The sequence below is a fragment of the Condylura cristata genome, unplaced genomic scaffold (assembly GCF_000260355.1).
Source record: "Condylura cristata isolate star-nosed mole 26May11 unplaced genomic scaffold, ConCri1.0 scaffold00003, whole genome shotgun sequence".
Lineage (NCBI taxonomy): Eukaryota > Metazoa > Chordata > Mammalia > Eulipotyphla > Talpidae > Condylura > Condylura cristata.
Window position 1 is genome coordinate 27,438,455 of NW_004567104.1, and position 17,619 is coordinate 27,456,073.

General features: G+C 34.0%; 1 protein-coding gene across 4 annotated transcripts in view; it reads left to right on the forward strand.

The window, feature by feature from the left end:
- The window catches only part of OPA1 (optic atrophy 1 (autosomal dominant)), a 72,571-nt gene that overhangs the window by 44,400 nt on the left and 10,552 nt on the right, over positions 1-17,619 (forward strand). For all 4 annotated transcript variants that reach the window (XM_004675107.1, XM_012733017.1, XM_004675108.1 and 1 more), the window contains 4 exons: positions 3,184-3,324; positions 5,150-5,266; positions 6,535-6,628; positions 7,114-7,224. In XM_004675107.1, the coding sequence (XP_004675164.1) occupies positions 3,184-3,324; positions 5,150-5,266; positions 6,535-6,628; positions 7,114-7,224 (463 nt within the window). The remainder of the gene's footprint in view (positions 1-3,183; positions 3,325-5,149; positions 5,267-6,534; positions 6,629-7,113; positions 7,225-17,619) is intronic.

Here is a 17,619-nt window from a genome sequence, read left to right on the forward strand (position 1 = left end):
AAAAAAAAATAAAAATAAAAAATAAAAAGATACAGTGACTTTTTAATCTTTTTATCTTTGGATTTTTCTACTTATTTCAATTATTTTACTGATGAAGTACACTGCTGAGTTGGGTAGTGGGCAGTTCAGGAGAGGTCTGCCATGTCTATCACCTCTGGGGTGGGGATCGAACTCCTGCTGCAGTGGCTTTAGCTTCTTAGTGCTGTGCTTTTAACCCACTGCACCACCAGGGCGGACCCTATTTTACTCTTTTGTATTCACAAAATTATAAAATGTAAAGGGAAGCAAAACTGTAGAATTCATTTGTTTAAGAAAGATTTAGGGCCCTCCTGGTGATACAGTGGGTTAAAGCACAGCACTATGAAGCTATCTGCAACATGAGTTTGATCCCCAGACAGGGAGCTGACCCACATGGCCTGGCAGACCTCCCCTGACCTACCCCCTGCTCCCCTCAGCAGTTTATTTTTATCTGCCTGTTCTCCCCACTCTGTTGCTGGTGAATACTCTCACTCCTGTACCTCTGCCCTTTACCCCAGCTCTATATGCATAAATAAATAAACCTTTAAAAAAAAAAAGAAACATTTAATGTACACTTCAGAAGGACAGAATAGTAAAGGCAAGTATAAATTATAAGTGAGGGAAATTATAGAGATAAAACTTATAAATCATTAAAGTTTTTACACACTACTTCTACCCTTTTTTATTCCTTCCTTATTTTTACAGGTTTTTTCCCCTAGCATTGTCTTATACTACTGTCTAATTCATGTTTATTCCTTAAATATATATGTAAATAGAATAGAATCAAATACTTAAATGAAGTAACGAAGAGGAAAAGAGGTGACATACAAGTCTACTTTCTTCAATCCGTGGAATTAGAGAAAGACTAAAATATGAAAATATTGAGGTGATTTAGAGAGTAAGGAAGTTATCAAAATGATTCCTACTTTCAAGTCATTGAGAAAAATTACCAAATATCATTCCTATTAAATTATCTCTTATGTTGTTGTTAATTTCATTCTAGGTATGGAGTTAATTTATATAACCAAAACTATTTTCTAGTTTCATACATTTCTTGTTTCATCAGCTGTCACATGTGAGTCTTAATTTTTTCTTAAAGTAGTAAATAGTAGTTCTCTTTCCTTTTTTAAGATACTTATGGTAAAATGTGTGATTGGGAGACTAACAGAAGCTAGTGCTTTGTGTCAGGGTTGTGCCTGTGTTCAGGGTGCACCAGTTATCTCTGCTCTACAGATAGCAGAGGGAGTGTCTGTTAGAGAAGAATTTCTAGGGGCACCATCAGAGGTTTCTGACTGAGACAGGAGGAGGCTTTGGAAAGGAGTGGCATAAGACAGATAAACTCCAAAGGAAAATGGTGTCTGACCTTCAAGGCTTAGTGAAATTAGTCATAAATTCTCCAGAACAACCAGTGATGGCAGAATGAGCCTCAGCAGCTAGTAATAAGTATGCTTTGGCTAAAACTTTCTCAAAGAGAAAATGATTCCTGGTTATAAGGTACTTTTCTCAATAACTTGAACCCATGGGGTCCCTTTGAAACAAAAGGAGACCTGAAAACCATTAGTTTACGGTCAACCCAAGGATCTAGAAGAGGAATTTAGAAGCCTATTAGGGGAAAGCCTTTTCTCAAGGTAGTATGTAGAGACCCAGGCTGACTGGAGAACACAGTTCATATTTGAGAGTGTAAAGAGGAAGGACATCAGAGTTGCCTGGAAGGAGATGTTAGTATATGTATTTGGTTTTCTTCTTCAAAAGCCTTACACTAAACCATGTCAGACTAAATCAAGTTCTCCCTTTCTAACCTTTCTCTCACTCTTATATTTTCCCAGACCTCAAACCTAGAAGTTATTATGGGAAACCTATCCAGAAGTTGAGAATGTCCTGCATTCTCACGTTACAATTTTAGGTAGCTGTGTAACCCTTTTCTACTGCTTTTTGAGTGACCAGGTTGAGTATGAAAAGAAACAGAAGATTATCTAGTATTAAAGATGAGATATTTTTGCTCTGGAAATTTTTGTGCCTTTGTGTTGTTACTCAGTTTCCAGGAAAAGTCCATCCCTTTTGAAATACTCTCATCTTGTTTTGAGCTAAACTAATGAATGTATGGTCAGAATGGAGAGTAGAATAGTGTTCTCCTGGTTACTGGGTAAGCAGTGGTAGCAGTAGAGGTGAAGAGAAGTAGAAATGGAAACAGGAGAGTAAAAATTGGAGAATAACATGAAGTAGAGATTTCCTTTTTATCTCAGACCAAATAGCAGATGTTTAAGTATAAGCGTATCTTTCTCATATATTCAGGATACTTTAAACATTAAAGTTTAAACATTAAATTTTCTCTTTATTAAGTAATAAAGTGTTCGCAGTGTTTCATAATGCATTAATTAGTAGACCCATTTAGAAGACAGTTATTTTGTATGTAAGTGAATTTTTCTGTAGAGACTCAATTTCCGCAGCTTGGTACAGTTTGAAACAAAATGCTGCAGTAGTAACTTGCTTAGAGTAATCAGTGAATTTGAAGCTAATTTCTTTTACCATTTGTGAAAAGAAAGATTGAAAGTGAAAAGATAAACTTAATCTGACACATTTAGAATCTTCATTTCAAACATCAGTATTGTGTATGTGTTTTCCTCCTCTGGTAAAAAGACTGAATGGTTATGGAGAGACTAGAAGTGAATTTAAGAATAATAGCTACCTCATACAAGTGTGGTTTCTAATGAAAAGACTAAAAGTAAACTGAAATTTATATCATCAGAAAAGAAACATGTCAATAGATACAAATTCCTTTAGTTATGTAGTCCTTAAATGTGTGGCATATGTAGAACCTTACTTTTCCCATATATTCAGGAGACTTTTTCTTAGACTGAAATCCTTATCTAGGGTCAAGAAAGAAAGAGCATGGCTCTATAATTTCAATGGTAAACCATTTTAACAAAAGTAAAATACTAAAAACAGGACTAATCCCTTTTCTTATGTTTTTATTTTTCACCTCTCATAAGGCCAGGTTGTTCTGCACTCATAAGCAAGTTCCTGTGGCCTTCCTTGTTTGCTATGACTGAGACTTTGTTACCTGTTATGCAATAGCAGTATATTTATTAAAACTGGAACTCTGTTTTTACACTTGTGTCAAATCAGGAACTGTCTAAAAATAATCTTCTTTTGAACAATTTAAAGTGTGTTCACAATGAAACCAAGAACGAGTTGGAGAAGATGTTAAAATGTAATGAGGAGCACCCGGCTTATCTTGCAAGTGATGAAATAACTACCGTCCGAAAGAACCTTGAGTCTCGGGGAGTAGAAGTAGATCCAAGTTTGGTAATAAATATTCTCGAAAAGCATGAATGTGCTTTCTTAATCTTTGTCTCCTACAGTAAAGTGTTACTCTTCCTAATTTGTTATTAAATATTTAAATGCTTAATTTGACCTTGATCATACATACCTTTGCTAGCAGTAAAAATTCAGTCGTTTTGATTATAGAGATTTTTTTTCTTGCTATTCCTTGTTTAAGCATAATGCTTTAATTAGTAGTTAATTAGTAAATTGGGGAACTAGGACTTAGAAAGTGAAGTACTTGGGCAAGTTTAGTGGCTAATGCTGGTGAAGGGATGAGCCCAACAGACCGCTGCACCACATTACACTGCTCAGGTTGCAAAACAGAATTTTGCTTACATGTGGCCCATTTATAAATGTTTGGGTTTTTTCCCAAATGAATGTAGCTTAAAGCAGATATAAGTTAATTTAGGAGAAATAGGAATGTTACATATTTTTTAAAATTGAGTAAGGCCTTTGTGTTCCATTTCATTTTCCTCACTTATAATAAGTATGAAGATGAAAATAATTACACTTTACATTGCAGTTTGCTTGCCTTCATCATGTTTGTTTGGGGGAAATTTTTTGTAAAACCTTAGGCCTTTGTTCCCTTCTGCTTAGCCGGTGTTGTAGAGAGCAAAACCTTTTGGTGATATTAATTTACAATGTATTAAGTGAAATCTAATTAGAAAAGTTAATTCTAGTGGGGGAAACAACCATTTTAGAGATTTCAAAGCTATCCATAACTTCTTTTATAGATGATCTGCTGTTTATGTTTTCTGCAGCAGAGAAATAAGTATACTTATTTTAAATTCTACCAGACGTCAGAACAAAAAAAGTGGTAAAACTCAAAGCACTTCAAGCTGTTAAACCTCTGGCATTCCTTATAATTGAAAATGAAGTAAAAACTAGTGATTACATGAAATGATTACTTGAATTTAGACTTACGGTGTCCCCACTGATCCTAGCTCCCAACATAAATCATTTGTGATTTGATACTGTTAAACTATAAGTGTTAATGGCTGTAAGTATTGATGGATAAAATAGGTGGGACTTTGCTTATATTTTAGGATATAGAGTGGCTGTACCTTAATTGAGAAGAAAATTTCAGGTTTTCAAGAGACACTTCTTCCAATATATTTTATTAAACTATTAAATAAGATAGCAAAGTACTAGGACAAGCATAGAGGATGGCCTGGTAGATGTCAGGAGATATTAATTGTATTCTACCCTATTAGCTAATACTGTTAATATGAAAAATTGATATAATCTATCTGAGCCTCACTTTCTCATCTGTCAAATGGTGTTGGTGGTACATGCTCTCCCTTTTTAATATTGTTGACAATATTAAATTTAATATTAATTTAATAGTGTTGACAGTAGTTTGAAAAAGAGAAGTTAGAACTTTTAACAGCCCATGTAGTAATGATGTGGGGGGGGGGGTCATATTTCTGCATTTCCAGTAAAAGTTAATAATCAGAAAGGAAATATAACTCTCATTAGACAAAGTTCTCTACCTCCTTTGCTTTAATCTCCTTACCACAAACTAGGAGAAAATAATCCCCATGCTATCTACTCTATGGTGTCAGTGTTTGAATATAATAGCATTGCTTATTAAAAACACTGCAGATATTAAAACACACTTATAAGGGGTCAGAGTAGTAGTAAAACTAATCTTTGTCTTAAAAAAAATGGACTAAAAATGTTGGTATAGTAACATTGCCATTACAACTTTTTCATAAGTAAACTTCATGTGTGACTTTAGAGTATGTTTGGTCAACCAGCAAAGTGGATTTAACTCTTTGGTCTTTGTTTTCTTTACCCATTTTAGATTAAGGATACTTGGCATCAAGTTTATAGAAGACATTTCTTGAAAACAGCTCTAAACCACTGTAACCTTTGTCGAAGAGGTTTTTATTACTACCAAAGGCATTTTGTAGATTCTGAAGTAAGATTTCCAAATCCAAATACTTTGTAGCAATAATTGTTTAAATGCTTAAAAGTAAACTTTAGCTTTAGCATTAGTTTTAAGTCCTTTGATTTTTCTGGGGAAAAAAAAATATATGTGATATATAAAAAGTAGCATAACTCATATCTTCCTAAAGATATTTACTACTTTGGTGGTAATTTCATCTTTCATACATAACATCCAGTGCCAATAAGATTGTGTGTGTGTGTGTGTATAGGAGACAGTAACCACTTAAAATACATTGTCTTTAAGAATTAGCATTTTAGTTAGAAAATAATACAATTTAATTGTAGAAAGTAGATGTAATAATTAGTGTTAAAAAGATAATGTGGAATGAAATGGCCACTTACAATCCCCTGACTTAGAAGTAATTTTAGTTAATATTTTTGTGTGTATCTGTAAATTTTTACCATACATATTTGTATGTATGTGTATAGAACCATTGCATATTGGAACTAATATTGAAAATTATTTTATTATATAATATTATGATCGTATTATAATTCCTTCTTTATATCACTCAAATCTTGCTTTAGGTAATTTAAAAGAACTATGTAAAGTTTGTGAAGTAATTGTATGTAGTTCAATGTCACATTTCACAAAATAGCCTCTAGGTGGCAGCAAGCTGATATATTTCAAGCATTTTCTTACAAGTTAAAATGCTTAAACTGTCCTTCTGAAAGAGTTCTATTAGTAACATATTTGAGACCCCCTAAAGTACTTTTGTTTAGTTATCACAGTTTAATTGATATTTGTACTTAAATGCACTTATGTAAAAAGAGATAAGTTTTTTGTGGGTTTTTTTTTTGCATGATATTGTTAAGACAGAATAAGCTTTTTTAAAAATATGTATTTTCACATACAGCTGAATTTCAATAATGATTTGGGTGAGATGCAAAGAAAAGAGGTTAACCTGAGAGCATTCCGGTTACATGATTGTATTCAGTGAAAACTAAATACAAATTTAGGGTCAGTACTATGAATTTCTATTGTAATATAATGGAATCAAATTCTGTATTTCCCAAATTGGTTTGCTTTGTCACCTGAATCAAAACAAATCTAGGCAGGCCTGGGGCATACTTGGATTCTGGGCAGAAAATGTCCAGTAGGCTAGCTCTACAATAGGAATAAATGTGTTCAGTAAATATGATGATTTTTTATTAAAACTTAGGATTTAAGTACTGACTCTAATATTTATATGTATTCATAATCACGGCTTTCATTTTTAAATTTGCAACATATTCCAGTTGGAATGCAATGACGTGGTCCTCTTTTGGCGAATACAGCGCATGCTTGCTATCACAGCAAATACTTTAAGGCAGCAACTAACAAACACTGAAGGTAAGCCACTTTCTAGTTTTGATGTGAAAGATGATAATGGTAACATTCATTTCTAATGGAAGGATGCCACAATTCCTGATAAAACTTACTAGAAAAACAAATTTTAAATTTTCCCTTAAGTTATTATGATCATAAGTCATAATTTTAAAAAGATGGAAGATAAGACATTCCTCGTGTCTATATTATACAAAAACTAATGAGAAATGGACTCCTTCCTAAACATCACTTAGTTTTTTAGAAAATCTGTACTCATTAAAGTTTTAGTTATGTATTTTGAGAATACAACTTTCTAAGAATATATCAGTTTCATGTTGATAAAAGCACTATACAACAGGTAGATTCTCCCTTTTACTGTGAGAAGTATGAATTTAACTGTAGATTTAACTTGATACGAAGCATAAGAACTCTTCTCTAGAAGGTATTTTATCACCCTTCATTCATAAAACAAATGGTGCTCCTCAGGTTTTTTCATTTATTTTGAACAGTCAGGCGATTAGAGAAAAATGTTAAAGAGGTTTTGGAAGATTTTGCTGAAGACAGCGACAAGAAAGTTAAATTGCTGACTGGTAAACGAGTTCAGCTGGCTGAAGACCTCAGTAAGTAGTTCTTCCTGTTTTCACCTTACTGCCTCCTCACCTCTCCATGTTCACTGATTTATCATTTAGCCTCAAACTGGTAGAAAATCTACATGTAAATACAAAGAAATTATTTCCCCTAAGGGACCAAAATGAAATCTCCAACTACTTTAATATGTTTTTCTTAGGAACAGGGTGCCCAGTACCCTTACTGTACTCACTTGGAACAGTCTCCTATATGGAATCAAACCTGACATTGTGCAAAGGTGCTTTTCACCCAGCTTGGGCTCTCACCCTACTCTACCACAGCTCACTCTGCAACTCACCAGGCACTGCCATGCCATGCCACACTGCTGTTCTTCATGGTCTTTTTTACTGAGCTCATAGCCTTATGCTTTGTGCTAGCTGTTTCCTCACCTGATTCCTCCCACTCCCTAACCAAGAGTCCCTCCTCAACTGAAGCCAGCCCCAGCTTTTGTGGAGACAACCTCTTCATCTTTCTTGTGCTCCAGCACCCTGCCTCGGACTGCCCAATGGCATGGCTACCCCTCACTCTCGGGCCAGGCCCCCAACCCCGCTAGGTGAACACCTTCTTAAACCTAGGCTTTAACACCTACAGCTGGCCTCTATGATGGCCCTTCCTCTCATCCCTCCCCCTCCACCAACCTGGGTTGATCTTAACTACTCTGTTACTTATAGGGGGAGGGTACAGTTGATACTTTCTTACCTATCAGTAGCTTCCTAGCTTTTAAGATGTTTGGATTGCATATTAAGATTTATACTTCTGAGAACCCAAATCAGTGACAGATTAACATTATTAAATATAATTAAAAATACCGGTGGGGTGTGTGTGTCTGTCTCAGCTCACCTGTTACAAATTTTCCTTACTGTTTCATGAAACACAATATTTTTCCTTTCAATGTGTTTTTTAATCTATCTTACAAGTTTTCTGATATCTAAAAGAAAACATGCTGGCTACAAAGAAGTTCTTCCTATTTGAAAACAATTTCTAGCTCAGTTTCTACAATACAATCAGTAGAATACCTCAAAGAAAGTCAGAAGTTCCTGTTTTATACCCTGTGCCCAAGCAGAGTGCTGGTCTCCCATTTCCTCTGCTCTTCCCTTCTCTAGCTGTCTGAGCACTTTGTTTCTTTCTTTAAATAATCTTTTTTGAAACACTTCTCATTTGAGCTTTTGTTTCCATTTCTGTTGTTTCTCTTTGCTTTCTCTCATTTTCTTTCTTTAAAAGATTTAGTTTTATTTATGCATACAAGAACTGGGGTGTAGGCTAGCAGTGCGGGGAGCAGGGGATGAGACAGGAGAGGTCTGTTGCACCATGTGGGTCAGCTTGAACTCTTGCCTGCTTGCCTGCCAGAGTGGCTGGCAGTAGCTTGATAGTGCTGAGGCTTTAACCCCTGCAGCCCCAGGGAGACCCTGACTTTTCTTTTTCTCATGCTGCTTTGGCAGTACAACTAAGCGTGTGCTAACTCACAGATCTTTGCTTCCAATCTAGCTGTCTCAGCATAAGCAGAGTATCTTCCAGGGCCTTAGTGTCTTTGTAAAGCAACTGATATAATAGTTATTTCACAAGAGTATTGGGAGAATAAGTTTAAAAAAAAAAAAACATTTAACAGTCCCTGGTTCATACTTGTAAGCTGAATTAGTACTGCTATAGGAGGAACTATGTCAGTTTCACAGTGTTTAAGAAGTGTATCTTATACTTGTATCCTTCAGGAAATAGTTATCACACAGTGAAATGCTTTAATGTATTTTAGCAACATACGCATTTGTAAGTGATTAAAAAGCAGTGTCTTTTTTTGTGTTTTCTAAGTCGTTTGTAATTGCATCATGCTCCACTCCCAATTTGACTTGAAGAAAATGCATTATTCACAGGAATTTCTGTGCTCTCTAGACTAGTGTTACATTCTATGGGAGATTTTCCTGAAAAAGTACTCTGTGATTCCTTAGTTGATTTACTACTCTTATACATATAAAATTAAGGGAATGTTAATGTACCAAATAATGTCCTTAGAAGCAAGTGTTTCATAAGTGACTCAGCTGCACAGTCACACTAAAAGAGATGAGCCATGACTTTATCTGGTAGCTGAAAAAGAATCTGGAGACCTTTTCCTTATAGTTTAACTCTTGGGATTTTTGACTATTGATATTTTGTGTAAAAAAAAAACCTTGAAAGCTTAATAGTTACACTGTATTTCCTGGGTCAGAGTTTTTCTAGGAAGTTTCTGTATTCAATTAGAATATAGTGTATTGGTATAAGGAATTTGGAGAAAGGGAGGCAATCGAGAGTTTCTACAATTTCAAAGTAGATCAAGTATAATATTACAGAGGTTGGTAAAGCTTTGATGTATCATTTTTTGTTAATCTTAAGTTTTTTGCCTATTTTAAATCATTTTGTCATTTTACTTTGGAGAGTCAACTAGTTGTTCTTTAACATGAGTGCATAAGCTATCAGACAAACCCAAGTTAAAGTACCACATACAGAATAACAAGCCCATAACCTTCATGTATATTAAGATCAAAGAAAGACTGAGGAACTGGTCCAGGTGGAAGAATACCAAACAACAGAAAAATGAAATGCCTGAACTGCATATCTTCACTCTGAAAGGACATTAATGGGACAGCTGGTAAAATTTGGATGAGGTCTAGGGATATATGAGAGTTATACATTAGTGTTAATTTTTTTAATTTTTATTGTTGGAATTATTTAGGAAATTATCCTTGTTTACAATATACATTTGGGGATGATAGTTCATAATAATGATAAATAATGTTTGTAGTGTTCCTGCATCTTTTCTCTATGTTTGAGATTATTTTTACATAAAGAGGGTAAAAGGGATTTATTTAGTTCTGTTATTTTTATTTTTAAACTGATAATTTGAAATTAATTTGAAAAAATGGAAATATGATTTCTGAAAATGTTGAAATTTTGAGATATTTAATGAACAATTTATTAAGATACATGTCTCTCCTTTCTACCTTGATTCCTTATCAGCAGTACCAAGTCACACATGGAACTATCTAGTTTTTAGAATGCCCATTGTAACCTAGATGAAATTTCTTTTGATTTTTATAGGAAATTTTATTTCAAAGGATTTTTTATAGAAATTTAAATACACTGCTGACTTAGATAATACCAGGCTGGATTTCCAGCTTGTTATTTTAATAATGTTTCCAGTCATTTCTTGAAATAGACTACAGTTTTAAAAAAATTTTTTGAAGAGGGCAAGATAGCTAAGTTATGGATCAATTCAAAGTTGGCCTTTCTGTTGTGATTTATAAAATATATATTATGATTATGTAAAGCAATGAATACTGCTAACAGCTCATAGACCTTTGTTGGACTGTGTTGTCCATCCCACCCTGAAGCTGAGTGTCTGGGCACTGGTAACAGTTACTGGTGATGCTGCCAGCTGATTTGTATCAGTACAGTGTGGGATTGTTCTGTGAATATTCTGTTAACTAGGTTAGAAACAGTAAGTTTTTGGCCATTATATCACTTACTTAAGATTTAGAGTTTAGGGGTATTTTTTCTTTTTTGGAACTCTTATGTAAGAAAGCCCGAGTTACACTTTTTATTCTCTGTATACATAGAGGACCATTAATACCTAGGAATCAAAAGGGCTTTCACAGCTATGGAGTATTTATCTCCTTATTTTATAATAAATTTATTTTCATTTTTGTTTTCATTTAAGCCTTGAAACTTTTTGAATGTGAATTAATATTTGAATGTGAATTAATATTTGAATGCTTTTCCTGTTAGTTTAAGTGTGTTTCATCCATTCTCATAGATATAGGTATTTTTCTCATTTCATGGATGAAAAAGTGGAATGTAAAAGCACTGAGATAGTAAATAGTGAAGTGGTCTTATGACTGCTATGCCAAACTAATTTGAGGGGAAAAAATATTAAATCACTGAAAAATCTGAATCACATTAAGTGTGTGTTTGGAAACTACCCCAGTTAACAGTAGCCTTCATGGAATGGGTAAGAAAGATTGATCATAACCACCGTATGTAAGTTCCTACAATATGAAACACTTTTGAATTTAAACTTTCAAAATATGTGAAAGTCACTAAGCAGAGAGAAGTTAATTTTCTTCATCTTACTTGTTAACATGTCTTGAAGTGTATAGTCTGTTAAATTCCATTATAATCAAGTAGTATCTATTGATAAGTTGCCCAGATTCAGGCACAACTTCGTAAGTGGTGTGTTTATGTTTAGCATTATAAGATCTGGTTCTTAAGAGGGACAGTCTTTGATTTGATTGTCTGCAAAGACTGTTATTCTAAGTTGAGGTGCTTTGTTACGCTGGAATTGTTTTTGAAATGTTTTCTAATAAAATTCAATGTATTCATATTTATTGTATGAGTATCTCTTAGAAGACACATTTAAGTCAAAACTGAGTACTTTATATGTACATAGCATTCTTTTACCAGTGAAATGTGAAAACAGTGCAAAAGTTCTTTGCTTGGGCTACCCATGTACAAGCTTATTTCAGTGATATAGTTGGATGTTTTTAATGTTAAAAACAGTGTAGTTTAAAGAGGCTGGTAAATTAGAATTTTCCAATATCCGCAGCTTTTTTCTCCCGCAGTTAATTTGCTCTGCTGACTCCCTACACGAGGTGGCAACAGCTGGCCTTTTTACTAGAGCTTGGGGGGATTAGAGAGCAGGAATTGCAGCAGCGTGCGCGGCCTCTTGCCTCTGTTGACTGTTCTTTATTGTTTGATGCCTGAGCATCTCCCAGACAGCAAGGGATTGTTTCTTAAAACTTAAAGTTTGTTTCTCTTGGAAGTATACAATGCTGTTGGGGCTTGTCTTTGTGTCTCTTCACTTTCCTAGTCTCCTCTTATCCTCCATCCTGTGCTTTTGCTTGATAATTACAAAGGAGCAAAGGGTACAAGCTTTGTATCTTAGTGTGCATGAGATTTCAGTTTTGACTCTAAAACTTAGAGAATATTCTACTGATGGAAATTTCTTTTTTCTTTGAGCTACCAGCTTTCACGTAACAGAATCATAATGAAAACTTTGTTCTGTATAGCATAACTAGATTTCGGAAGTTAAGGATAGATATGGAGTAGCCGCACAATGAGAAATGAACCAAAGCTGCTTAAATTTCCGAAGATCCTTTCACTAACTTTGTAGTGTAGTTCTAATTTATATGACAGTTACAAGAATATTACATGCCGCCTTGAAAGTTGAGTAAACAGTAGTCAGAACATATCTTGATGGACACCACTTCCAGAATAATTTTGTTCTTCATTTAGAAAAGAAAAATATCAAGGTACTCTTGAATTTAAGTTCCACTGTTTACTTTGCTAAACTTCTCTCATACCTACCATACCCATGAGAACCTTGGGATGAAATAGTTTGGGACTGAATCATTGTAGAAAGATACATAGGATTCGAATTTTAAATTATAGGAAAGGCAGTTGATTTCTACGGCTGTTTTTACAACTAGAGAGGTGAGTCTCTGGCATGTTTAGACAGGGCTCCAGCGGTGATTCTTGCCACAGCTGTGCCACACACCCTTCTGCTCCAGAGCTGCTGCTCCGGAACTCCTGTCCATAGTAACACAGCTGAGCATTCTACTAATTTGGATAAAATTAACATATTTCTTCTTTGAATAGAGTCTGTTATCATGTGTTACAAATGTTCCTTTAAATCATATAGTTGCATGTTTGTTTGTTTATTTCTGTGGAGGGAGCCAATAAAAATGGATTTTCAAGGATTTGAAAGAGGAAAGGGTGCCATTGAGTTATGAAATTCTAGACACCTAGTCTGAGAGAATTTTTTTTAGCAAGAGTAAGGAGAGAAAGCATAATCCCTATAGCATCATTTATAGCTAAAAACTGTTATTGCATTTCTTTGGCCAGTAATTATAAGACCTCAGTATGGCTTTTATCTCTCTGAGCTTTTAGCACTTTGCTTGATCCTCACCCAGTAGTTTTCCTGCCATGTATTTTTTTTACCTACCTTCAATCACCTACTGGTGATTGAAAACCTCACTGAGGTGCTGCCAGTACTGTTTAATTGAACAGAAGGCAGGATTCCCATTATAGGCAACTATAGATCAGCCAAGTAGAAAATAGTTCTAGAAAATAGAACTGGCATGTCTATTATCATGATCTATTCTGCTGAAATGTTTGGGTTCTTTCAAAATTCACCATAACCGTGTATGTTACATTTTATATAACCCACATGCATACACACACACATACACATAAGAGCTCATGACTTGTTAATACAAATTCTTCATTAATTCCTTTCTCTTGACATAAAAAAGAGGGAGAAGGAAGTTCTTTTTGCCCTAAGGAACCTTTTTTCCACTCTGTTATGCCAGAAATTTCCATCTCATTTCTCTTCTAGAACAGTTTGATTTTGCTACATTTATTCCATACCTCCTCCTACTCACTAACACCTTAGAATCTTGCTTTCACCCCTGGCATAACCACTTCTTTCTTCATCTGCAATGATTTCCTAATTGCTAATCCACCCAACTTACCAGAACAGTTCAATGGTCTTTTATGTTTATTAGGAATGTTTAAGTTGACTGCAGTTTTTTCTCTTTGACATTTATGTACTTTTTGGAGTGATTATTTGTGGAAATGAGTTTTTGAAAAAGGGAAAGATTGAAATGTTTTCTTCACTACTAAATAAACAATTTCTCTAATTGTTCTAATTGTTCTCTAAGACATCTTTTCAGGGTGAAAATAATTGAATTTTTAAATTCTGCGTTTGTGAAATAAATGTTATAGCCAGGTAAAATTGTCAAATAGAAGAAGCTAAGGAAGATAGTAAAGGATTATTTTTACCTTGAATCTGTATAAATGAAAGCAGATTCTGCTTTGTGTTGTGCTGGGGGAAGGGGAGTAACACAAAGAATAATCCTCAGGGAGAGTCTTCTGTGTTAGAGAAGTAGTTATTTACACTCAGAATTCCACATGATGAGCCTGAGTTGTGTGCTTTCCAGGTTATTGATGTGAAATTCTAGGCTCAAAATGGGGCTTTTAAAATCAAGCACATTTTTCATAGTCTGAAGTCTATCTTTTAAAGCCAACAGTAAAGGATATTGATAAATTGGTACAAGATTAAAAGGACATTTATTTCTCAATAATTTTATGTAGGCTACTGGTACTGCTTTATCAGCAAGTATATTCTTCTTGCTGTAAACTCACATTTTAACCCATTAAAGTAAGCAAATAGTAAGAAAGACCTCTTCAGTAATATGGGTTGAATTTTTTGTTCATCAGTTTTAAATAAATACTTAAATTTCATATTCTTAATTATAGTGTTCACAGAAATGGGAGAACTAACACATGATGTGATCCTTTTTTGCCCTCAGTGGTGTTGATTTTTTTTTCTTTTTTAGTTAGTAATTATTTCTTTTTTTTTTCTTTATTGGAGAAACATTGGTTTCCCACATTGTGTATGATTTGTATATGATCCTTTCAAATACTGAATGATACCATTTACAAATAAAAATAGAGAAACAGAGCAGTCATATCAAATCAAACCCATTTGATCAATCTCAAAAATAACAACATTTTTCTGAATAACAACTTAGTGATTATGATTCCAGGAGACATTTCACAGGACCACATAGTAGTTGCTTATCGTAGTACCATTTCACTACTTTAATTCTCTCAATTTTGGTAACTACCTGTCAGATATCTGTCATTTGTGAATGAATGGAAATCTTGCTTGAACTAGTAATGTGTCTAAGCTTATGCAACCTATGTAAGGTAACCAATTTTCTCTGCTTTATTGTTAGCTGAGTGTGGGGATTGTCCATTTTAATTTCTCCTAGAACAGCTGCTTCATCTGTCCTCTAGTAGAGGATTATTATATTGAGTTGTAAAGGGATTATTATATTGAGTTGTAGAGAGATGTTTGCCATATTTTACTCAACTTCAGTTAGCTCTCCTTTCTGGACAAGGAATTCAAGTTGTTCTAGTCTCCTTTAATTAGTACCACTGCATATTATGAGTCACAGATGTAGACGATACTGTCTTTACTCCATACACTACCAGATTGTGGGAGTTTTTGTTCTAATCCTTTTTATTGTCACTGAACTAGTTGTATGTGTTGTGGAAATTAGTAAATATAGATGGCATAATGTTTAAAACAATTGCCACTACTCAGATAAAGACAGTAACTCTATCCTAAAAAAATTTTTTAATATGTTCTTAAGGACATGATTTCTGTCACATATCTGGAACAGTTGTTCATGGAGAGATCTTGGGTCTGCTTCTTAGACCCATAGATCTTCATTTCATTGTCACTGTTCCTATTTCTGGTTTCTCAGTGTCAGAGAAAGCTACGTTTCTCCTTTTTTCTTCATATAAATATTGCAAATTAGGCAGTATTAGTAAAAATAAAACTTGTGGTGCCAGTTATTTTTAAAAGGTCAAGTATCCTAAAGGCTACATATGTTGTAGCTAAACAGGTACTAAAAATCACTCTCCTTTCAAAGTTAACCACCACCTGTGAAGGCTCCTGTACGTCTGCATGAGCTTAAGATTCCAGCCTATCACTCCTTTTCAGCAAAGATGTTCAAGTTATTCCCATCTTAAAACTACTAGATATTTTTCCATGTACTCCAACTATTTTCAATATTGATTCTCTCTTACACTGGAAAAAAACTCTTAAGGTTTGCCTGCTGCCTCCCCTTTTAACCATGCAATTGCTTCTTAATTTTGTAATCTTTCATTCTTGCTTATATTGTACAAGATTGCTGACAATCAAGAGAAAGCAATGAGCCAGGCAGCATTCAGGAAATGAAAGTATTCTCTTTTAGTTGCATCACTTGGCACTTTGGAATCCACATCCTGCTTGGAACTCTGTATCTGCTCTTACATTTGCATAGGCCGTTACACTTTACAAGATGTGTTATGTTTGTTATCATGCTTCATAAAGGCATATGAGACTTGGAAGGTATTTCCTCCATTGTTCAAATGAGGAAATTAGTATATATTGAGGGAAATAATTTAAACAGTTACATAAATACTCATGGCAAACTACCTCATATCTTTTAGATTTGTTTTGGGATTCTCTTCATCTTTAGTCTCTGAGCTTGTGCTTGTGGGGAATGCTGAGTAAACAGATTTATATCACCTGACTTCCTTTTTCTGTTATTTTCAGTGTGTTAGCTTTTAGAGCTAATCATCAAGAATCCAGAACAAAGAACTTGTCTTCTAAAGACATATAATAGTTCATTCTTTAAAAAGGATACCCTGTTTACAAACCTGTATATTTTTATCATTATTTGAATTTTGTGATTTTTATAAACTAACTGAAAATATGTGATTTTCTGAGTCAATGAATATATGAAATTAATTCTGAAGTTATTTTCACTTTTTTCAGCCTTATTCTGAATTAGAGCCATTCTCAGTAATAATACTGCCTTACAGGGTTGTTGTGAGAAAGAATTCAAAACTTAAGAAATCAGCCTAACAAAACATCAAGACCTGTTTTCCTTGTGATAAATGCAATAATACTTTGTCCTAGTGTAATTTAAGAGATTTAATTCTTCTTTTGTCATCTCATTTAATTAATTTATTAAAGCCTGAGATTTTTAATTTCATATTTTTTATACAAACTTTTAGTTTGGTTCATAAATCAGAATTGCATTCTCTGCTCTTGTATTATTTTCTTTTTACTTTTAAAATTACATTAATGAGCTGTTTAAGAATCATTCTCATGATTCATTTGTCTATTACGCCTCCTTTTTAAAGCTTCAGCACTGAAGGTCTTTTGACAAACCAATATTTATAACAGTTTGACAGCAGCATGAGGAACAGCGTTTGTCTTTGTAACAGCTTGAAGAAAGACCCTTTCCAGGACCCAGTCATGCAGTTACAATCTTGACCTCTTTCTTATGCTGGGAACATACATACAGCAGCACCTCCCATGTGTTTTCTTGTCCCATTGACTGTCCATTCACTTCCCATCTGTTTTGCAGTCTTAAAGGAACAGAAGGGGCCCTCTTCTTATAAATCTGTCTTTACTGGTGATAAATGATGTCCTGTCTCTTTAAGGGCTGCTTGGGTGGTTTTCCTTTTCTTAAAATGCTTCAACTTTCCTCCTAACAAAATTCAAAGTAAAATATACATTTTAAGAATAAGAGGAAAAGAGAAAATGGTGGATTATTTTAAAACACTTACTTTATTAGGATAAAATATTTTCCTGATCATCAGAGTAGTTTTTTTTAGCTTTCTGAATTATCTAAGTCATATCTTTTGAACTGTATTGATATTTAGGTTTTTCTACAACAAAAGGAATGCATTCATTTTGAAATAGTGTATTTACTTAAATTTTTTTTTGAAGAAAATAAGGCAAAGCATTATTAATGAGATTTTATACTATACAACTTTTAAAGCTTTTTTCCCACCAT